Source organism: Cricetulus griseus, chromosome 2 (genome assembly GCF_003668045.3).
Source record: "Cricetulus griseus strain 17A/GY chromosome 2, alternate assembly CriGri-PICRH-1.0, whole genome shotgun sequence".
NCBI lineage: Eukaryota > Metazoa > Chordata > Mammalia > Rodentia > Cricetidae > Cricetulus > Cricetulus griseus.
The window spans coordinates 13,981,529-14,004,047 of record NC_048595.1 but is presented as its reverse complement, the minus strand read 5'-3'; the positions used below and the strand labels follow the sequence as shown (position 1 = coordinate 14,004,047).

Here is a 22,519-nt window from a genome sequence, read left to right as displayed (position 1 = left end):
TGGATGGAGGGAGGGATGGATGGAGGGATGGGATGGATGGATGGATGGATGGAGGGAGGGATGGATGGAGGGATGGATGGAGGGATGGGTGGATGGATGGAGGGAGGGATGGATGGAGGGAGGGATGGAGGGAGGGAGGGATGGAGGGAGGGATGGAGGGATGATGGATGGAGGGGTGGATGGAGGGGTGGATGGAGGGATGGAGAGGTAGACAGGTGAGTGGGTGGGGGGTGAATGGACAGATGAATGAATGGTGGATGATGTTGGAAACGCGTGAATGGAGGATGGAGGAAAGGCTGGCTTGTAGATGGAAGGATGGGTCGGTGAACGGACAGGTGGATGAATACATAATGGACGGATGGACTGGCAGACGACGCACAGAGGGTGCACTGGCAGGGATATGCACACTAAAGCAGAGACTGCCTTGCCCACATGACTTTGCCAACATCGCACTTAAAGGATACAATGGTGTCCAGCAGCAGCACACCCAGGCTACCCACGAGCCAGGGCAGGTGGTGCAGCAGGTAGCTGCCTTCGCTCTGGCCCACCTCAGGGTTCTTGAGCAGCACACTCAGCCCGTACAGTGTGTTCCCCAGCATCACCAACGCAAACAGTGAGTAGGAAATGCCTTGGGTTGACTGCCGTAGGAACTGGGGGTGGAGGGAGGTGATATCAGAGATCTCAAAGAGGGCGCTTATCTACAATACCAGAGCACTTGGGAGGCTAAGGCAGGAGGGTCATGAGTTCAAGGCCAAGCTTAGACTATATAGCCAGCTAGGGGTCAGTCTTAGAGAGAGAGACAGCCCTGTCCCCAAAACTAGAGAGGCTCTTATCACTCTGGATTGTAACTGTCCGTGTGTGTGCCCTGTGTGGTACATATGCTGAGCTGGTTTTTCATTGTGTGCCCATTGCTCAGCATGGGTCTGGCACCCAAAACAGCCCTATCCAGTGCCCAACTCCAAATCCCAACTCCAAGCACTTCTTCCAGGACCTCAGACATCATAGCTGCCTCTGCCTCCTGGCCCCTGGCTCTGTAACCTTCACGGATTCCTCCTGCCAGGCAAGCCTCCAGTTGGGGTCCTCATCACCTCCTGTCCACTCTCCCTCGTACAACCTCCAATGTTACTGAGACACAGCCTCATGCACCCATCGGCAGCACGTGTCATGGGGCCAACTTGGCAGCTGGGTGACTTTGCCCACATCAACAGCTGATGTGGTCGACAGCTTCTGAACAAACATTCCTGCACCACACCACTGCTTAGCCTGCCAGCCCTCCTTCCACGTGGCCCACACCCCTACCGAAAGCTCACATTGGTGCGGATCTGAGGCAGCCTTGAGAGCAGGTACAGCACACTGGAGACCGAGCCGATGACAAAGCCGATGACCTCCTTCTTTGTAAAGGGCTAGAGGGGGTGTGGAAGGGGGCATTCACTATCTGGTGAGAGTTTTAGGGAGCATTCTCCCCAAGAGGGTGAGTAGTCCCCACAACTTGACATCTATCTGACCACGCAGGGGAATGAGAGTCAGCCCACCCATGTTACCTCCACAGACCCATGCCTGACCTTATTGCCTGGCTCCACAGACAAGAGTGTCCGTCCCCGGAAGCCTTCCCTGGAGACAGCCACAGGATCAGCAACGCGTAAGAGTGGTGTGATACACACCGTCCCCAAGATGAACAAGAGCACAGAGTTGATAGGGGCAGACACTGGATTGAGGAAGAGAGAAGCCAAAATTAGGTGACAGCAGACAGCTTGGGATGGGAGTCCCAGCCTTGCTTCTCAGTAGCTGTGTGACCCTAGACAAGTGACCTAGCCTCTCTGAGCTTCAGTCCTTCATCTGTAGAATGGGGATACAACAGTACCCTTCTTCCTAGGGATACAAAGGAAAGACAGTCAGGGCAGAGGCATCAGCACTCTGTCCTGGGGTCTGCACCGTGACTCATCCTCCTTCTGGCTCTGAGCCAAAGAGAGGAGAGAGCAAGCGGGGTGTCTCGTATCTGCACATGTCTCCACCTCAGCCTGCTTCAACTGAGTTCCCAGGCCTCCCAAGGCCAGCAGAGCCCGACCCAGAGTGACCCCTGGACTCACACGGAGAAGACCGGTTCTTGAACTTGTAATGGAAGTACAGGGTCAGCATCATGAGATCGGCCAAGACGTAGTACACAGCCGTGTAAGTCTGGGAAAGAGAAGCAGACCCAGGCACTGGCTGCTGTCCTAACCCTGATGCAACAGCCCCTGCCCCTCGCCTGCCACTGCACCCCATCTGGTGACCAGCTTTGGTCACACCACCTCTTTGACCCTCTTGTTTCCTCAACTGAACAGAGGGCTCCCAGTTCCTACCTAGATTAATGAGGAATCAGGTGGACAAGGGGTCCAGAATACAACCTGGACAGTCCAACAAAGCATCGAGTGCCAGAGTCCAGACAGAACAGCCAAGTTCTTCCTGACTGACCCTAGTCCTGCTGGCCACAGAATGATGTCTGTGGTTCCCAAGGAAAACACCATTTCCTACTCAGAGGGCCCCACACTCAAAAATTTTAGTTGGGCCCCCAATCCCTAAGAACCACAGCCCCCTGTGGTGTGGTATGCTTGCATGACAAATGGGATAACTGAGACTTGAACAGAACCCTGACTCAAGCATGGTTACACAGCATGGTGGCCAAGGAGTGTTGGCTGACAGACTGGAGGCCACTGCCTCTCCTCCCACAGTTGTTCCCGCTTGTCCTTAGCTGCTCCACTGTGCCTGGGACCCACCCACCTGCAGGGGTAGCTGGTCTGCAAGGAAGGAGCCAATAAGGTTGCAGGAATCTCCACCGATCCAGCCTAGAAGGAACCACAGCGATAGAGCCTGGTCCATGTTCCCTGTCTTGCAGGCCTTGATGTATTGGCTGTGGAAGAGGAGGGGACACATGCTCAGAGGCTGAGGCCTAAGAAGCCACTTAAAAGGCCAATAAGAGCCTGGCAGTGGTGGCCCACGCCTTTAATCCCAGCACTAGGGAGGCAGAGGCAGGCAGAGCTCTGTGAGTTTGAGGTCAGCCTGTCTACAGAGCAAGTTTCAGGACAGCTAAGTCTGTATAGAGAAACCCTGTCTTGAAAAACAAACAAACAGAAATCACAAAGGCCAAAAAGAAGACCTTAATAGTAACAGTACGACTGGGGCATCGATGGGCAAGTGATAGCCCCGGCGCTTAGGTTGAGACCCAGAACTTCAATTGGAATTTTACCAGTGGGAACCCTTACTAGCTCAGGAGCACAGCAGCTGTATCTTTCCAGACAGATTCACAGCCTTATTTAGATTCTCCCCCAGTGCACCCTGGGGGCTCCAGAAGGGATGAAGGGTCTGTACAGGTTTCTAAACATATGTCCGGCCTTGAGAAACACATCTTTAAAATCTGGCTGGTGGGAGTTGAAAGCAGGGGTGGGGCAGCTGAGGTGGGTGTGAAGCCTGGCCCTCTTTAGGAGCCACTGAGGTAAGACATGCAGTCCTACAGCCTGGTCACTCACAGGGCACAGCAGAGAAGGTGGCCAAGCTCCTGCAGCTGTTTCACAGGCTTCTGGTTCCCTAGCTATCTTCCCTAACGCCCTACATGCTGTGGCTGGGTTGGGTATGAAGCCAAATGTACTGTGAACCACTGCTGAGAAGGGGTCTCGGCACAGACCTCAGCCCCTGTGGGTACTGACTCCTTGAGTCCCAACACAAGGACATGAAGATCTATTAGGATCCTGCACACTGGGGACAGAGATGGCTGTGTCACTTGTAAGATTTACGCCTGGCCAGAGCCTCTAGCCTTGAAGCTCTGTTGCTATTGTCGCTGTTGGTTTGTTTGTGACAAGGCCTCAGACAGTCCAGGCTGGCCTCAAACTCTCCGTGTATGCCTCTACTCCTGGCTCTCCAGTCTTGCTCTTGACAGTTACATATGGTGGTTCACAACTGCCCGAGACTTCCAAGTCCAACTCTTCTAACCTCTAAGAGCACTACACACATGGGATGCACAGACACACATGCAGGCTAAACATCCACACATATAAAATAATAAGATGAAAATGTAAAAGCTAATCCAGAAAAAGAAAGAAACTGAGAGCCAGGTGGATCCCTATGAATTTGAGGACAGACTGGTCTACAGAGTTTCAAACTGCCGGGATAGACAGTGAGACTAGGTCTCAAAATTAACTAACTAATTAACTAATTAATAATAAATAGCTGGGCAGTGTTGGTACTCGCCCTTAATCTCAGCACTCAGGAGGCAGAGGCAAGCAGAGCTCTCTGAGTTTGAGACTCTTGCAGAAGCCCCATATTCAGTTCCCAGCACCCACAGGGAGTCTCACAATTATCTGTAAACCACAGTTCCAAAGAATCCAGACACCGTCTTTGGGCACCAGATACCAAGCACACATGTGGTGGGTGCACTCACATACATGTAAGCAAAATAACCAAACATGTAATTTTGTTTTTGAAGAAAATGAAAAGACAGTCAGGAGTGGTGGCTACCCCTGTAATCCCAGAAATTCAGAGACGGAAGCAGGAAGATCAGGAGTTCAGGGTTACAGGATCTCCCTAGATAAGCCAGGTTGGCCTTGAACTCCTGATCCTCCTGCCTCAGCCTCCCGGGGACTGGAAAGGGGGTGGGGTATACAGGATCCATGTTATGCACATGGAGGTCAGAGGGCAACCTTTGGCCTTAACCCTCACTTTCCACCTTGTTTAAGGTGGGGTCTCTTGTTCACAGTTGTACATGCCAGGCCAGCTGGCCCACAAGCTCCCAAGGATTTTCCCATTTCTGCTTCCTACCTCACTGGGAACACTAGGATTACACATATGACCCACTATATCCATCTTTATAAGAGTTCTGGGGATCAAACTAAGATCTTCATGATGAAATACCAAACAATTTACACTGAGGGATCTCCACAGCCAACAAGCATCCTTTTTTCTTTTTTTAAGATTTATTTTTAGTTTTTCTGCCTGAATGATGTATGTGCACCATGTGTGTCCCTGGTGCAAGGCCAGAAGAGGATGTCAGATCTCCTGAAACTGCAGTTAGAAGCAGCAATCATGTATGCTAGGAACCAAACACAGGTCCTCTGCAAGAACAGTAAATGCTCTTAACCACTGAGCCATCTCCACAGCCCAGGAGCAATTTGTTTGTTTGTTTGTCTTTGTTTTTTGAATCAGGGTTTCTCTGTGTGGCCTTGGCTGTACTAGAACTCTGTAGACCAGGCTGGCCTTGGAGATCTGCCTGCCTCTGCCTCCTGAGTGCTGGGATTAAAGATGTACGCTACCACACCCAGTCCAAGAGCAATTTTTAAAATAGTGACAACAGCCTTAGATGATAGAGCCCTCAGTGAATTCCTGACTTCGCTTCTGCCTGCTTCACCCTCCACGATGCCCAGCCAGGCATGACAGTAGTGGTTCCTTCTCTCACACACCTGGCCAGCTGTTTCCTGCCTGCTAGTAGCTCATACCCCCAAGTTCTTCCTGGCTGCGGCCCTTCCTGCCTCTGCTGAGTGGCCAGGGGCTCTCTTTCATGCGGCATGTAATTGGACACTGGCACTATGCCAGCTTTCCAGCTTGTACACATACTGGGTAAATGAGATCTAAGGCCCAGAGCAAGGCAGTGATCCACCCAGGTCAGAGCCATTAGGTAGCAAAGCTGAGTGTGGACACTCTGGACCCCTGTGCAGTGACATCCTTATCCCCCAGCCCAGCAACGGCCACATGGTTTTGTAGCCCCTACTTCCGTCTTCACCATCAACCTGTCTTCACTGGAAGGACACAGCCATATTTAAAGCATCCCAGGCCTCCCACTCTCCAACCCCATCTCTTTCTAACTGGGCAATGAATGAAAAGCACATTACCTAGCCCTCGTCTTGTCTGTAAAACAGGGAAAGGAACTCTGCCTGTGTCATGGGGCTGTTATGAGGATCAAAGGAGGTAAACCCCACCAGCACCTGGACACGGGCCAAGAATACAGTGGGCACTCAATACATGGTAGAAAATGTTATTTTAGCATCAGCATCACTCAGCGTGAGGTCTGACCTGTGCTATGCAGCCTCCCGTCTTCAGAGTGGGCTGGCCATCAGTGAATGTGATCAGGGAGGGAGGGAGTATATCTGGTCTGGAATCTAGACAGGCCAACGACCAGCCAGCCAAACCCTCTGTGCCGTGCATGGACGGCTACCAACCCCACCTGCTCCTGTCACACAGGCGTGTATACTCACGGGAAGGTGGATGCGGCAAAGCAGAGAATGGAGACCAAGCCCAGGACCACGCTGGCTTCATCCCAGCCATCCTGAGCACATTCACCAAACACATCCCAGATCCACTGGATGGAGCCATTGGGGCACATGGAAAAGTTGCTTGCGCCCAGCGTCCTCCAGACCATAGCTGCAGAGGGAGGGTCCCAGCAGGGGAGAAGGCGCAGGTGTATGGAGACACAGTTCGGGAGGCTGATGAAGGTTCGTTCTATAAAAAGGGAAAGAGGAGGTCTTCAGCCTTCGGATCTAGCCCCTTTCAAGATCCTGTGGTGTCAACTGGCCCTGTCGTCTACACAGTGAGGATAATGACAGGCCCTACTTCATATAGTTGCCGTGACAGTTAAATGAGTTCATAGGTAGAGGGGGTGGGCCTGTATGCCAACAGTACCTTCTGAAACAACTTGTGAACATATAGGTATTTTTTCTATTTTAGAGGTCAGATCCAGAGCCTTGTATGTGCTGGACAAGGTCAACAACTGTCCTGCATACCCAGCATTTTTTTTTTTAAAACTTTGCATCTCAAGAGGGTCTCACAAATGCCCAAGCTGGCCTTACGCAAGCCTTCAATCCTGCTTCAGACACCTGAGTGCTGGGATCACAGGTCTGAACCACCAGGCGAGGCTTCCATTCATTTGTCATTCCTATACTTGGACAAGGTTTCTGAGGCCAGGCCTCTCTGGAGGGAAGCTACCCTATGCATCTTTCATGTGTGAATGAGAAGGTGGTTCCTAGGGTTCCCCAGGTACCCGGATATGAAGCTGGGGCCCATGTCCCTCCCAAAGCCTGAAAGACATGCATGATACCTACCTGCAAGGAAGCCACAGCCCACACCCAGAGTCTGGCTGGTTGAAGGAGCAGGAAGAAAGAGTCCTCACAGTTCCTTGCCACCTGCACAGAGTAGGACACTGTCACTCGGTATGCATGACAACCAGAGAAGGGAGGGAGGGCAAGCCCTGGCCCCGGTCATCTCCTCCAGTCCTGGCTTGAATCACACATTCTGTCCTCAGACTGATTCGAATAGAACACTACCAACATATTTGGGAGGGACCTGAGACCACAGTAGGGAAGTCATCTGTCAGGGCCACCCAGCCAGAAAGTAAAAGAGTCAAACCCCCAAGGGAGAGGCTCCACTGGAGGCTGCCATGGCTTCCCCTTTTGTCACTGTGCTAAGAGGGTGCTTCCTCATCCAGATGGACTCGCTCTTAGATCTTCTTAGTTCCCACTTATGCCTCTGGACTCCTCAAAGAGCTCTGGCTGGACCCAGGACTGCTGAGCTTGCGATGATCAGGCCAGGGAGAGGAAGCAGGGCAGCTCCTTTTCTCAGGAAGCCCCAACTCTCAAACCTACGTGAATAGCTGCTAGAGCTGGAGGTAAGGGTGCCCCGGGTCACTGTCTGACAGCTCCAGTATGGGGCAGAGGATAAATGGAAAGTTCTTCCCTGGCCTCAGTGGCTGGTGCAGAAGACATCAGCATAGCCAATTTGGGGAGCAATTACCTGACACGGCAGTTCACACACAGTCCAGGTAAGAGCTGTGCCTAAAAAGTCCTCTTGTTTGCCAGCCACAGATATCCTACTGGACTTCCCCCGCCCCATGCCCCCATGTAGGCTCTGAATGGGCCAACACAGTTCATCACATATCCATACACTGTCATCCCTCACAACACAGTAGAGAACACTGTCCCTACTTTAAAGTAGGGTTGAGTGTCTTTGGGCCAGTGAGTCAGCTTGTCTGAGGCTGTCTATGAACTGGGGCTAATATCGTGGCCACTGTGGAACCCCTCACTCCCTTCTACCAGGTTAGGAAGGAAACAAGGCGAGCAGGGACTGGGTGTGAACAGCCCTCCCAGCTCTTTTCTCGATAGCAAAGATTGAGCCTGAGAGCTCATACACGCTAGTCACGTGCTCTACCACCAGGCTAACATCCCTCAGTCTGCAGGATTCTGACTCTCATGGTTCATTTCCAGAAAGGCTGGCCAGGAGACAGAGCTCCTGAAATATCCCACTCCTCTCCAACCCCAAGCAACACCAGGGAGGCACTTCCCACCAAAGCAGATGCAGGTTCCATTTTCCTACTGAATCAAGTTCAAATTCACAGAGACAAGGTCCCAAGGACCCCCAAGAAACACTCTCCTAACTTCCGTCTCCTACCCCAGGTCCACAGAGTCCCAGGTACCTACGCACAGCGTTTCTTCCTCTAAGGAATCCTTCTCCACCACAATACCTGCTAGAGATACCACGACCCATTTCTAAACTGCATGACCTCCTCCTCCTGTCCCCAGGAGCACGCTCCTGGAGAAGAGGCATCACTATCCTTGTTAAACACTGCTCTTCAAGAAAGTCCCTCTCCTCTCCCCGTTTGTGTATTTCCTACTCTCACGCACCAGCTGCACAACAAAGGTTCAGAAAATGTAAAGGAGAGGGAGGCCGAAGGAAGCATGAGGAAGAGGGGGAGGGGAAAAAAAGGCATGAAGCCAGGCAGTGGTGGCTCACGCCTTTAATCCCAGCACTCGGGAGGCAGAGGCAGGCGGATCTCAGTGAGTTCGAAGCCAGCCTGGTCTACACAGCGAGTTCCAGGACAGCTAAAGCTGTTTCAAAGAGAAACTCTGTGTTGAAAAACAAACAAACAAACAAACGACATGAGACGAGAAGGGGAGAGGAAGAGAAGGAAAGGAAGGAAACTTGTGAACTGAGGAGAGCCTAGGACTGAGAAGTCCCTCTGGGCAAGTGACAGAGCTTCAGTGTTCTGATGCATAAAATGAAGGAAGTCATGAAAGGTGCTTACCTCTTAGACTGACGGCAGACTTCAATAAAAACCCAGTCCAAGCCGTGTAACAATGGCTTGAGCCTAGGAACTCATACATGCTGGTCAAGTGCTCTACCACTGAGCTACAATCCCCCAGAAATAGGAAGGATCCCTGACTCTCATGGTTCATGTCCAGAAAGGCTGGCCAGGTACACCCAACTCCTTCAGCTTTAAGCAAAGCCAGGAAGATGCTTCCCACTGAAGCACATCTGGCATGGTCTATGGTAATATTCTGTTCTCGCTGTAGCCCGGGGCCACATAGTAACACACAGGATACAACACTAACTGAACAAAACCTGAGACTCCAACAGTCCTCACTCTTCTAACCAACCCTCCTTGGAATCCTGCTGTGAACCTGGCGTGGGAGGGGGCACTCTGGGCTCCCTCGCTGCAGACCCGGGGAGAATGTCAGGAGATCCCGCATTGGCTCCGGGATCCTACCCACTCCAGGCCTCCACACCAAGACTCTAACTCCTTCCGGTGACTCTGCCGGTTCGGAGGGATAATGACAGGGCAGCCGCTGGGGCAAGCGCCGCGAGGCCCCCGCCCAGTTCGGGAAAAACAAGGCAATCAGAAGCCAAGAGACCGGAAGGCAGGTGAGAAGTGGAACCGGACCCGTACTGGGATCCCAGGCCAGACCCGGCTGAAGCCCGGGGTCCCGCGCCCCAAAAGGGGACCGGCGCCGGGAGCCGTGCAGGGCTGGAGGAGGTTGTAGGAAAGAACTGACAGGGTGCGCCCGGAGTCCCGGCCCCCGGCCTGCCGCCAGCCCTCTGCAGTCTCACCCGATGAGGATCCGCAGCCCGACTCAGCTTCAAGGTCCCGAGCCCGCCGGGGTCAGCTGATCTTCGCGACGCCCCGCCCCCGCGCGCTGTGGGCGGAGCCCGAGGCTCCCGGGCGCGCAGGCGCAGTCTCCATGCTGCGTGCGGCGTCCCGAGCCGTGGTCCGCGCTGCTGCTCGCTCCGCGCGTCGCTCCGGGCCTTCCGTAGCGCGTCCTCTCGCCATGTCCCGGCCTCCGCCGCTCGGCGCCACCTCGGGCGCCCCTCTCCGGCCCGCCACGGTTCTGGGCACCATGGAGATGGGGCGCCGCATGGATGCGAGCGCCAGCGCCGCGACGGTACGTGCCTTCATGGAGCGCGGCCACAGCGAACTGGACACGGCCTTCATGTACTGCGACGGCCAGTCCGAGAGCATCCTGGGCGGCCTGGGGCTTGGGCTGGGCAGCGGCGACTGCACAGGTAACCGCTGCACCTGCCCCCCCCCGACACACCCCCACACACTCCTGCACCCCCCAGGTTCTGCACCCAGGAGCTTCGTAAGCTCCCCACGTCCACAGCTGCGTGGACTCCAAGCTCCTAAGTCATCTGAAGTTCTGAACTACCGAACTGAGCTTGGTCCCGTCTCTCCTTCGAAGCTTCTGGGCTTGGGCGGGTGTGAGGAAGCTCCCCAGTCTCACCTTGAGCCTGTTCTTCTTGCCCCTTGCTTCCTACCTCCGTTCCTGCCTCCCAACTCTCCAGTTGCCCATAGCCGCCGCCCCGCCACGAGCTTTGTGCTTATGCCCTCCCCTCTTACCCTCACCACCCCTGCACCCCAGGAGCATATTTGATCACCTCCTAGACTTTGTCCTCAAGGAGGCCTGTGGCAATGCCAAGGGCTCGAGGGCCCAGGGGTGGAAAGGTAGCGTGGGGAGAGGGCACTAACTAACCTTTCTACCCACACTGGGCCAGGTCTTGTAATGGGGACTACTGCAATGGGGAAGTGACTAGCACACAGAGGGAGTTCCAAGTCCAGCACTGAAGACTAAAGCCGTGATTGCTGGGGAGTAGCTTGTGGAAGCCCCAGGGAGGGCAGTAGGCGAAGCTGGTAGAGCACTGAGGCTCTACGAGCTTCGTAAGAAGCACTGTGCTGTGGAGAGAACAAGAGAAAGGGCCACTGGAAGCTGAAGACTCAGCAGTTCGAAGATAGAGCTTCTCAGTGCGGAGTACATGTATGGGGCAGGATGGTCAGTGCCATGTGTCCCTTCATGGAAGATGAGGGGAACTGTCCCTCGTTTCCTTGAAGCCATTGGAAGTCTCGGGAATGTGCCTGATACCTAGGGAGTGTTTCCTTTGCCTCCTCCCGGTTCCTGTGCAGTGGCCCTCTGGGGCTCCTTAGATTCACAACACGGTGGAACTGGAGGGCCATAAATGAGCGGATCTCTCAAGCCCAACACCTGGCTGATCTTTTTCTGATACCTAATTTATATTTAGTAGTGCTTTGCCTGCATGTATGTATGCTCCCAGAGACCAGAACAGGACGTTAGAGACCCTGGAACTGTAGTTGCAGGTGATTGTGAGCCAAACGTGTGGTTCTGGGAATTGAACCTGGACCCTCTGCAAGAACAGTAAATGCTCCAAACCACTGAGCCATCTCTTTCAGCCTCTCTTTCATATGTTCTTACATAGTACTTTACTGGCCACCCTCCTTTCAGGCCTGCCCCCACTCCCAGTTCCTTCTCCATTCTATGGCTTGCAGGAGCCAAATAATGGGCCCATATCATCCTGACAAAACTTGAGAACATCAAGTCTGAAGTCTGGGATGGTGTTTGAGCACCTTTGGGGTGAAGTCTCCACTCTTCTCATGTCTCAAGTCCTACACCACCTGCCCTGTGATTATATACTCTTAAAATTCAAAATGCAGCCTCGTGTGGCAGGCACCCACATCCACTGAGACAACTTACCAGCCAACATTTTTTAAAAGTGTCTATTCAGGTCCTTTGTCCATTAAAAAAATTAAAACTTTTAAAGATATATTTTTTTATGTAGTGTACAAGTGTTTTGTCTGCATGTATGGGTGTGTTCCACATACCTTGTACCCAAAGAGGGTGTTGAATTCTCTGGAACTGAAGTGATGGGTGGTTGTAAGATGCCCTCTGGGTACTGGGACTCGAACCTGGGTCTTCTGCCAGAGCAACAAGTGCTTTTAACTGCTGAACCATCGTATCTCCTGACCCTGGAGAGATGGCTCAGAGGTTAACAGCACTGCCTGCTCTTTAAGAGGTCCTGAGTTCAATTTCCAGCAACCACGTGTTGGCTCACAACCATCTATAATAAGATCTGGTGCCCTCTTCTGGCCTGCAGGCACACATGCAGGCAGAACACAGTATTCATAGTAAGTAAATCTTTACAGAAAAATAAAAATAAAGCCCCCTCAGTTCATAGATGGCATGATTGTCTACATATAAAATTGGAAGGATTTTAAAACGACGTAGAGGGCTGGAGAGATGGCTCAGAGGTTAAGAGCATTGACTGCTCTTTGAGTTCAATTCCCAGCAACCACCTGGTGGCTCACAACCATCTGTTATGAGATCTGGTGCCGCCTTCTGGTGTGCAGATATACATGGAAGCAGAATGTTTATACATAATAAATAAATAAAATAAAACGACATAGAATTTTAAGTTTTATTTACTTATGTATTTTATGTGTGTTCTGTCTGCATGATTGCCTGTACACCAGAAGAGGGCATCAGATCCCATTATAGATGGTTGTGAGCCACCATTTGATTTCTGGGACTGAACTCAGGACCTCTGGAGGAAGAGCCAGTGCTCTTAACTGCTGAGCCATTTTTCCAGCCCCCTACCTAGAATTTAAGAAGAAAAAAAGGTTATTTAATTCCTGTGCCCTCCATGTGAGGACAGTTCTACTATTGTCATTTCATTTTACAGATTAGGAATTAGGGACCAAATTAAGTAATTTACCCAGGAACATTGACATTTACATGGCCAGTGAGTAATTCTAATACATCTTTTTGTTGTTGTTTTGGTTTTTCAAGACAGGGTTTCTCTGTGTAACAGCCCTAGCGTCCTGGAACTCATGTAGACCAGGCTGTCCTCAAATTCACAGAGATCTGCCTGCCTCTGCCTCTTGACTGCTGGGATTAAAGACGTGCACCACCATGCCTGGCCTTCGAATAGGTCTCTCTCTCTCTCTCTTTTAAAAAAAATATTTATTTCTTTATTTATTACATGTACAGTGTTCTGTCTGCATGTATCCCTGAAGGCTGCAAGAGGTCTGTCTCATGACAGATGGTTGTGAGCCATTTTGTGGTTTCTGGGAATTGAACTCAGGACCTCTGGAAAAACAGCTTGTGTTCTTTAACCACTGAGTCATCTCTCTAGCCCTCGAATAAATCTCTTAATCATCATTATAATCTTCCTGCAAGTGAAAATTGCCACCAAGGCCAACCCTTGGGATGGAAAGTCACTAAAGCCTGACAGTGTCCGGTCCCAGCTGGAGACGTCACTGAAGCGGCTGCAGTGTCCCCGGGTGGACCTCTTCTATTTACATGCACCTGACCACAGCACCCCTATAGAAGAGACGCTTCGTGCCTGCCACCAGCTGCATCAGGAGGTGAGGGTGGCCCCTGAGCTCAGAGAGGTGATCTCTACTCCTCTCGTCCTTACTCTGGCTTGACAACAAGGCTCTCTGGGTATCCAGGGCAGAGCTAGGCACAGATTCCACTCCCAGGTTCCTCACCCAGTTGGTTTTCCCTTCCTGGTTCCCTGGGCTGAGCAGAGTCCTCTCCCCTGCAGGGCAAGTTTGTGGAGCTTGGCCTGTCCAACTATGCCTCCTGGGAGGTGGCGGAGGTCTGTACCCTCTGCAAGAGCAACAGCTGGATCCTGCCAACCGTGTACCAGGTGAGGGCGATTTGGTGTGCTAGGGCCACCCAGACCTCAGGGCTCAGTTGGTCCCAAGTCATCTCGTGCTTTGGACCCCTGCTTAGACCCTCTACAGAGAAGCCACTCCCCTCCTCAGAGCCTGCAGGTACCACCTCGTTTCTCACCAGCCTGGCTGTTGCTCACCTGCTTGCTTACCGTCTGAGCACACACGTCTTCTTCCTTCCTCCCATCCTGCACTGCAGCCTAGAAGTACTAGAATACCCCACACACACGCCCTAGAAGTACTCTCCACTAGCCCCTAGGAGCCTCCAGTCTCTGAAACACATCCTCATAGACAAGCTACTTGAGTACCTCCTTCACCTTGGAGTCCACCTTTGCTGCATTTCTCTGCAGATTTCTGTTATTGTGGTGTTTTGTTTTCTGGTACTGGGGACTGAACCCAAGTCCTGGTATCTGTTCTATACACCTCAGCCTGCTGTCTATATTTTTAGTTTCATTATTACATCTCTTGGAAGTGGAGAATTTGCTGAACTTTTGAGTAGTTGTGATTTTGGCATTCAGCTCATAGAAGAGGCCTGGAGATATCTGTAGAGTGATAACCCAGGCCAGTTTCCCCTCCCTGGGCCCAGCATTCTCAACCACACTCCATCCCATAATATTTAAGGAAAAAAAAAGGCGGTTTAGTCCCTAAGACCTCCAGGTGAGAGTTGAAATAATTGAACCTGGGATAGTGAGATTTTGAGTTTCCAGAGTAGAAAATTTCAAATCTGGGCATAGTGGCACATACATGTAATTCGCCACTTGGAAGTCTGAGGCAGGGGGATCACTGTAAGTTCAAGGCGAGCCTGAGCCAGGTGTGATTCCTGCACCTGTGACCTGGTGCAACAAAAGGCAGGGGACAAGAGGATCACTGGGGCTTGTGCTATGCCCACCTGGCTCCAGATTTGGTAAGAGGCCCTGTCTCAAGGGAATAAGGCAGAGAGGTACAGCAGGACCCCCAACAGCCTCCTCTGGCCTCTGCACCCATACATGTATACAACGCATACCTACAGGCACACACACAAAGGAAAAATGGAGGACTAGCAGACACAGGGTATAAACCTCTAGTCCCAGCTACTGAGGAAGTTGAGGCAGAAGGATCACTTCAGCTGAGGAGTTTAAGGACAGCCTGGCGAGTTTATCAAGATCTGTCTCTAAAGAAGAAAGGCTTCCAAAATAAATTATTCTAAAGAGGAAAACTGGGTCCCTTTCCTTGATGCATCCACACTCTGCAACAGACCCCTCTTCTTCCCTGCAGGGCATGTACAACGCCACCACCCGGCAGGTGGAGAAGGAACTCCTCCCCTGCCTCAGACACTTTGGATTGAGATTCTATGCCTACAACCCTTTGGCTGGTATGGGCTGCCATGGGAACAGGTCCTGTGGGTGGGTGGATAGGCATGCCAAGCTGGACTCTACAGATTACTGCCCTATTGGATGCCCTTTCCAGGCTCCCTTCTGCTCTCCATGTCAGAGCTGGGTGGGAACTGGCAGCCTTGGGGAGGAGTCCGGGCCAGAGTCTGACTGTTGCCATCACACAGGGGGCCTGCTGACAGGCAAATACAAATATGAAGACAAGGATGGGAAGCAGCCTGTGGGCCGCTTCTTTGGGAATAGCTGGGCTGAGACCTACAGGAACCGGTAAGCTGGGGTTCTCCGCATCAGGGTGGGTAGGGGTAAGATGTCCCCTTTATCTTACGTGAAGTTCTTAGCTGTGCTCCTAGGGATAAAACCTCCTACTGCCCCCTCTGTGTTTCTTGATTCTTTTTGTTGTTGTTGTTTTTCAAGACAGGGTTTCTCTTTGGTAACAGTCCTGGCTGTCCTGGAGCTCACTCTGTAGACCAGGCTAGACTCTAACTCACAGAGCTCTGACTGCCTCTGTCTCTCAAGTGCTGGGATTAAAGGCATGCATCACCACCGCCCAGCCTTGATTCTTATGAGAAATAGCAAATCCCAGGGTTTCTCTTTTTCTTCTACCTCTATAAGGAAATTTGGAAACCCCACCCTTACCTCTAGTAGCCATTGCTACTCTGAGACATGCCATGCCAGGAAGGAAAGAGAGGACCTTGGGTGGAGGCTTGGAAGGCCAGAGCTAAGTCTGGCTTTGCAGTAGCTTCCCTGTTGCACTAGGTGAATGGCAGACAGGTCTAGGAGTTTCCACTGATGCATCTAGTGAGCGAGTGGGCAGCCCAGGAGCTTCTGATGCCCTGTAAAGGAGGAGGTCCTCTCTGCCAGAGAGATACAGTTCCTTCCATGCCACAGAATGGGGGTGGGAGCAGTACTTTGGTAGTCTCTTTGGATTTAGTCCCCAGTGTGACCCAAAATTCTTACCACTTGAGCCACTCTCCCCACTCACTCAGCTTCTGGAAGGAACACCACTTCGAGGCCATTGCCCTGGTAGAAAAGGCCCTGCAGACCACGTATGGCAGCAGCGCCCCCAGCATGACCTCGGCTGCCCTGCGCTGGATGTACCACCACTCACAGCTCCAGGTAGCCCAGAATCATGAGCTCATTTTCTGTTCCTTTAGGGGACCCAGAGTTGCCTTTAAGTTATTTCTACAGAGAGTACCTGATTCAGGGCTAGTGGGGTAATTTCGTGTACAAAGAGCTTGCCAGGCAGGCATGAGGCAAGTGTCCTAGAGAGAGGGTGGGTTTTTACTTATGTCTCCCCAGAGAAGAGCTCCTGTAAGAAGGGACAAGAGTTTAGTCACATTCGTTCAGTTGTCAAAGACCCCTTCAGATCTTCCTGGGTGTCAGGACAGATGTACACCAAGATCCCAGATCTTATCAGGGGACAGGGAAAGAGGGACGTGTGTGACAGGAACCACCAATTAGCAAAAGTATGCTGAGATCTGGCTGTCACCCCTTGCAGGGCAACCGAGGGGACGCAGTCATCCTGGGCATGTCCAGCCTGGAGCAGCTGGAACAGAACTTGGCTGCCACTGAGGAAGGGCCCCTGGAGCCAGCTGTTGTGGATGCCTTTAACCAAGCCTGGAACCTGGTTGCCCATGAGTGTCCCAACTACTTCAGATAGACTGTCCTGGCCCAAGCTGCCAAGCAAGGGCTTTCCCACCCCCTCTTGGGTTCACACCCTACCATTTCTTGCCTTATGCTGACCCAGATGGTCCTTCTGCCTGTCTCCACTTAACACAGTCCTCTAGATTGCAGCCCTGCTCCCTGTCACCTCACTGTGAGAGCAGGCTAGGCACAGTAGTCAGCAGTGCTTCCTGTCTGAATAAAGCTGGCATCTGTCCTGACTGCTGCCAGGACTGAACCTCACATGGTCCCCTCTACTGCTCCACACCTGCTGCCTCCACTCTGCCTCGGGACCCACGAGAAAGGGTGGAACCAGGAGCCTCACCCATCACTCTTCTACACATGTCAGAATGGGGCAGGTATAGCTATGCATGCCTGTTAGTTCCAGCACTCGAGACTGAGCGGAGAAATTGACTTAGCTATATAGTGAGTTCCAGGCCAGCAGAGGATACCTAATGAGACCCTCTCTCAAAAACAAACAGGGTGAATTTAAAAGGCATGGCCTTTGACTCTCTCCTTTGGAATTGTCTTACTAAATCCTTAATGGATTTATTTTTAAAGAGGGTTGTCATAGTTTTGTTTTTGTTTTGTTTTGCTTTTCGACACAGGGTTTCTCTGTGTCTTTGGAGGCTGTCCTGGCACTTGCTCTTGTAGACCAGGCTGGGCTCGAACTCACAGAGATCCACCTGCCTCTGCCTCCTGAGTGCTGGGACTACAGGCGTGCGCTGCCACCACCCCCCAGCTGAGTTGTGATAGTTTCAAGACCAACCTGGGTTACATAGCTCTGGGCCATCCTGAGACCTTGTCTCAAAAAGAAAAAGAAAAAGTCCAAACAACAGAAGCTGGTGTAGCTCAGTGATAGCCAGAGAAATAATGGTAACCCATCTCTTCTTGGGACACATGGCAGGTGATAAGCACTATTTAAATATTGGGGGTTGGTCTGGAGAGATGGCTCAGCAGTTAAGAGCACTTGCTGCTCTTGCATAGGATTTGGGTTTGAGTCCCAGACCCACATGGTACCTCACAAACATGTAGAACTCCAGTTCCAAGGGGTCTGACACCCTCTCAGCCTCAGCAGATACCAGACATAGAGAGAGAGAACTCAAAATTTTTTAAATATAAATATGAATATTGGCACCTAGTAAGACAGCTCAGTGGGTAAGAGTACTTGTTGCCTAAACGTCAGGATATGAGTTTGAAGACCAGACACTCAAGTAAAAATCTGGATGTGGAGTGTACCCCTGTTACTCTAGTGCAAGGAAGGGGTAGAGACAGGAGCATTGCTGAGTTTGCAGGCTGCAGTGTAGCTCAGGTTCCCTGAGTCACCCTATCTCAAGAGCCAGAGAATAATGAGCAAGGCCCCTCCATTCTCCTAGAGCCTGATAGGTGTACCCATGATTAAAATTCATCCTAGCAGTTTACATTGTAAACACTCCTTTTGATGGTCATTTTCCTTTAGATAGCAAAGGTGTTGGGGAATGAGCACTTTTATTCTCTAATTAATGGTGTTGCATTCTCCCTTACTGCCCTGCTGCCTTGATCTGATGGACTATGGTAAAACAGCCAGCATGCATATGGCCATGCCAGCACATACGAGTGCTCTGTATGTATACCTGCATGCATCCCATGATATAATAGATGGTTGAGAGCCATGATGTGGTTGTTTGGAATTGAACTCAGGACCTCTGGGAGAACAGCCAGCGCTCTTAACCTCTGAGCCATCTCTCCAGCCCTATGCCAGTATTTTATAAGACAACCAACCACTAGAGTCTGCCCCTGAAGGCACACCCCAACCCAGGCTATAGCAGACACATTACAAGCTTCTGTGAGTTCCAGATGAGCCTGCAGCCGTTTCCACCCACAAGGAAGTGGGGGTGGGGGAAGCCCTTCCCTTGGCGATCTAGTGGATGGACTGCTGTGGTGTGAGGGGTCAGTCTGTGATTGGTCCAAAACAAATGCCACAATGACTCTAATCCTAAGTGGAGTGGCTGTGACCAAAAAAAAAAAAGTTTGTAATTAGTTTCAAACAAATGACTGTGATTGCTTCTCGGGGGTATGTAAACAGACTGTTCAGGGTTACTGCATGAGTCAGTTGCCAGACACTTCTGTGCTAACTCAGGTATTGCCACATCAGGCCTAAGAAAAAGCTTCCCTTGGGCCAGCAGGATGACTAAGTGGGTTAAGAAAGTTTCCATCTGAGAGAGAGAAGAGAGACCGGGAAGCATCAACAACAGTGGCTTCCAGAAACTATCTTAAGAAGTGCCTCTGGGGGCAGGTGAATCTCTGTGAGTTCGAGACCAGACTGGTCTACAAGAGCTAGTTTCAGGACAGACTCCAAAAACAATACAGAGAAACCCTGTCTCGAAAAACCAAAAAGAAGAAGAGGAGCCTCTGGGTGCATGGGAAGATAGCGTCAATGTCACCGTCAGTACCTCGTGGTGGCCAGAAACTATCTGACTACCAGAGCCTCAGCCTCATCCCTGCCTGCACCTAGAGGAGCGCTCCAGAGCTGCAGCACCGCCTGGAGTCGTGGCCCCGCCTATGCAGAGACATCATCTGAGCCTTGAGCCCACCTACGAGTGGAGGAGCCATCGCCAGAGGTTCAGTCCTGCCTGTACCTGAAGGAGCAATCAACGAAGCCACAGCCCCCATCTGCACCAACTGGAGGAAGAGGGCCCCTGAAGCACAGGCTGTACTGAGTGGAGGAAGAGATGGGTAGACAACAAGAACACACTCAGCAACACAAAGAGCAATACAGCATCAAGACCTGAATTTCCCAACTCAAATGAAGCAGAAGAAAACGGTATTAAAAATAACTTTATGAGCTGGGCGTTGGTGGCGCACACCTTACTCCCAACACTGGGGAGGCAGAGGCAAAGGATTTCTGTGAATTCGAGGCCAGCCTGGTCTACAAGAGCGAGTTCCAGGACAGCCTCCAAAGCCACAGAGAAACCCTGTCTCGAAAAACCAAACACACACACACACACACACACACACACACACACACACACACACCCACCCCAAGGGCATTCTGGAGATGGAAAATCTGGGTAAATGATCAGGACCTACAGATCACACACACACACACACACACCCCAAGGGCATTCTGGAGATGGAAAATCTGGGTAAACGATCAGGACCTACAGATGCATGCATCAACAACAGAATGCAAGAGATGGAAGAGAGAATCTTAGGTGTTGAAGATACAATAGAGGAAATAGATTCTTCAGTCCAAAAAAAAAAAAGTTAAATCCAGCAAATTCTTAACATAAAATATCTAGGAAATCCGGGACACCATGAAAAGACCGAACTTAAGAATAACAGGGATAGAAGAAGAAGTCCAGCTCAAAGTCACAGATAATATATTCAACAAAATCATAGAAGAAAACTTGCCCAACCTAAAGAAAGACATTTCTATGAAAGTACAAGAAGCTTACAGAACACCAAATAGACTGGACCTGAATAAATAAATAAATAAATAAATAAATAAAATCCCCTCATGACATCATAATCAAAACACTAAACATACAGAATAAAGAAAATATTGAGAGTTACGAAGGAAAAAGGCCAAGTAACATACAAAGGCAGACCTATCAGAATTACACCTGACTTCTCAATGAAAACAATGAAAGCCAGAAGGTCCTGGTCAGATGTTATGCAGACAGGAAGAGACCACAGATACCAGCCCAGACTACTATATCCAGCAAAGCTTTTAATCACCGTAGACAAACAAGATATTCCATGACGGGGCTGGAGAGATGACTCAGCGGTTAAGAGCACTGACTGTTCTTCCAGAGGTCCTGAGTTCAATTCCCAGCAACCACATGGTGGCTCACAACCGCCTTGAATGAGATCTGGTGCCGTCTGCCTGCATGCAGGCAGAAGACTGTATACATAATAAATAAATAAATAAAATCTTTAAAAAAAAAGATATTCCATGACAAAACCAGATTTAAACAATACCTATCCACAAATCCAGTTCTTGAGTTGTTAATCTAATTGTGGGCCATAGCCAGTTAATAACTATCTCCTGCAATCTTTGAAAATCACTAAGAGCTCATAATTGGTCTCTCCTGATTTGTACTTTCTGTGGTTGAATTTCCTGTAAACCTATCTTATATCCTAGGCAATTAATAGAATCTCTTTGTATTTTTCCAGGAGCACTTTGAAATCCCTAACAAGGCAAAATTCTCTTTACTTCATCAAACATTTTTTTTAAGGTGTCTGTGTCTGAATCAGCTAGTAAGATATCACCCATAAAATGGTAAATTGTAGATTGAAGAAACTGTTTACATTATCTCTAATGACTGTTGTACAAAATATTGACACAAGGTAGGGCTGTTTAATATTCCTGGGGCAACAACCCTCCACTAGTATTTTCCAACAGTTTGAGAATTATTTTTTAAATTTATTAATTTACTTTTTATATTCCAATCCCAATTCTACCTTCCTCCTCTCCTCCTGTTTCCCCCACTCCCCCCCTCAGTCTGCTCCTCAGAGAGGGTAAGGCCTCCTCTAAGAAGTCTTCTAAGTTTGTCCCATCATTTTGTTGAGGCAGGACCAAGCATATCCTGCCCCTGTGTCTAGGCTGAGCAAGGTATCTCTCCATATAGAATGGGCTCCAAGTCAGTTTGTGCATTAGAGTTAGACCTTGAACCCACTGCCAGTGGCCGCACCATTGTCACCAATATTCAGGAAATCTAATTCAGTCTTATACAGGATCCCCAGTTGTCAGACTGGAGTCAGTGATCTCTCACTAGCTCCAATCAGCTGATTCTGTGGGTTTCCTAACTATGGTTTTCACTCCTTTGTCCATATTATCACTCCTCCCGCACTTCCACCCAATGGTCTGGATATCTGCATCTGCTTTCATCTGTTTTTGGAAGAGGGTTCTAGCTTCTCTGGGGTTGTGGATTGTAGGCTGGTATTTTTTGCTTTGTGTCTGGTATCCACTTATGAGTAAGTCCATACTATATGTGTCTTTCTGAGTCTGAGTTACCTCACTCAGGATGGTTTTTTTTTTTTCTGGTTCTGTTTGCCTGCAAATTTTAGGATGTCATTGTTTCTTACCACTGAATAGTACTCCATTGTGTAAATATACCACATTTTCTTTACCCATTCTTTGGTTGAGGGGCATCTAGGTTGTTTGCAAGTTCTGGCTATTATGAATAATGTTGCTATGAACATAGTTGAGCAAATGTCCTTGTGGTGTGAGTGTGCATCCTTTGGGTATATGTCCAAAAGTGGTATTGCAGAGTTCTTGAGGTGGGTTAATTCCTAATTTTCTGGGAAATCACCATACTGATTTCCAAAGTGGCTGTACAAGTTTGCACTCCCACCAGCAGTGAAGGAGTGATCCCCTTACTCCACATCCTCTCCAGCGTAAGCTGTCATTAGTGTTTTTGATCTTGGCCAGTCTAACAAGTGTAAGATAGTATCTCAGATTTGGAGTTGTTTTGATTTGGATTACCCTGATGACTAAGGATGTTGAGTTATTTCCTTAAGTGTATTTCCACCATTTGAGATTGTTCTGTTGAGAATTGTTTAGATCTGTATCCCATTTTTAAAATTGGATTATTTGGTAGTTTGATGTCCAGTTTCTGTATATTTTGGAGATCAGCCCACTGTCAGATGTGGGGTTGGTGAAAATCTTTACTCATTCTGTGGGGAGCTGTTTTGTTTTGTTGAATGTGTTCTTTGCTATACAGAAGTTTCTCAGTTTCAGGAGGTT

General features: G+C 50.1%; 2 protein-coding genes across 4 annotated transcripts in view; one reads left to right on the top strand and one right to left on the bottom strand.

Annotated features, from left to right (window-relative positions):
- Slc66a1 (solute carrier family 66 member 1) overlaps positions 1 to 9,972 on the bottom strand; it is a 13,785-nt gene extending 3,813 nt beyond the window's left edge. Inside the window, exons 1-8 of one of the 3 annotated variants that reach the window (XM_027399848.2) lie at positions 9,841 to 9,972; positions 7,062 to 7,142; positions 6,219 to 6,462; positions 2,758 to 2,887; positions 2,088 to 2,175; positions 1,563 to 1,705; positions 1,311 to 1,403; positions 465 to 650 (exon numbers count right to left, since the gene is read on the bottom strand). In XM_027399848.2, coding sequence (XP_027255649.1) covers positions 465 to 650; positions 1,311 to 1,403; positions 1,563 to 1,705; positions 2,088 to 2,175; positions 2,758 to 2,887; positions 6,219 to 6,382 — 804 coding nt within the window. In that variant the 5' untranslated portion in view covers positions 6,383 to 6,462; positions 7,062 to 7,142; positions 9,841 to 9,972. Of the gene's footprint in view, positions 1 to 464; positions 651 to 1,310; positions 1,404 to 1,562; positions 1,706 to 2,087; positions 2,176 to 2,757; positions 2,888 to 6,218; positions 6,463 to 7,061; positions 7,143 to 9,037; positions 9,794 to 9,840 lie in introns of those variants that run through there. The other 2 variants (XM_027399849.2, XM_035439458.1) reach the window with 2 other exon arrangements.
- LOC100751755 (aflatoxin B1 aldehyde reductase member 2) lies at positions 9,957 to 17,031 on the top strand. Its single transcript, XM_027399846.1, has 7 exons — positions 9,957 to 10,293; positions 13,257 to 13,444; positions 13,627 to 13,731; positions 15,011 to 15,107; positions 15,294 to 15,393; positions 16,113 to 16,242; positions 16,625 to 17,031. Exons 1-7 carry the CDS (start codon positions 9,972 to 9,974, stop codon positions 16,784 to 16,786), a joined length of 1,104 nt encoding a protein of 367 aa, XP_027255647.1. The 5' UTR covers positions 9,957 to 9,971; the 3' UTR covers positions 16,787 to 17,031.
- Positions 17,032 to 22,519: the final 5,488 nt, after the last annotated feature.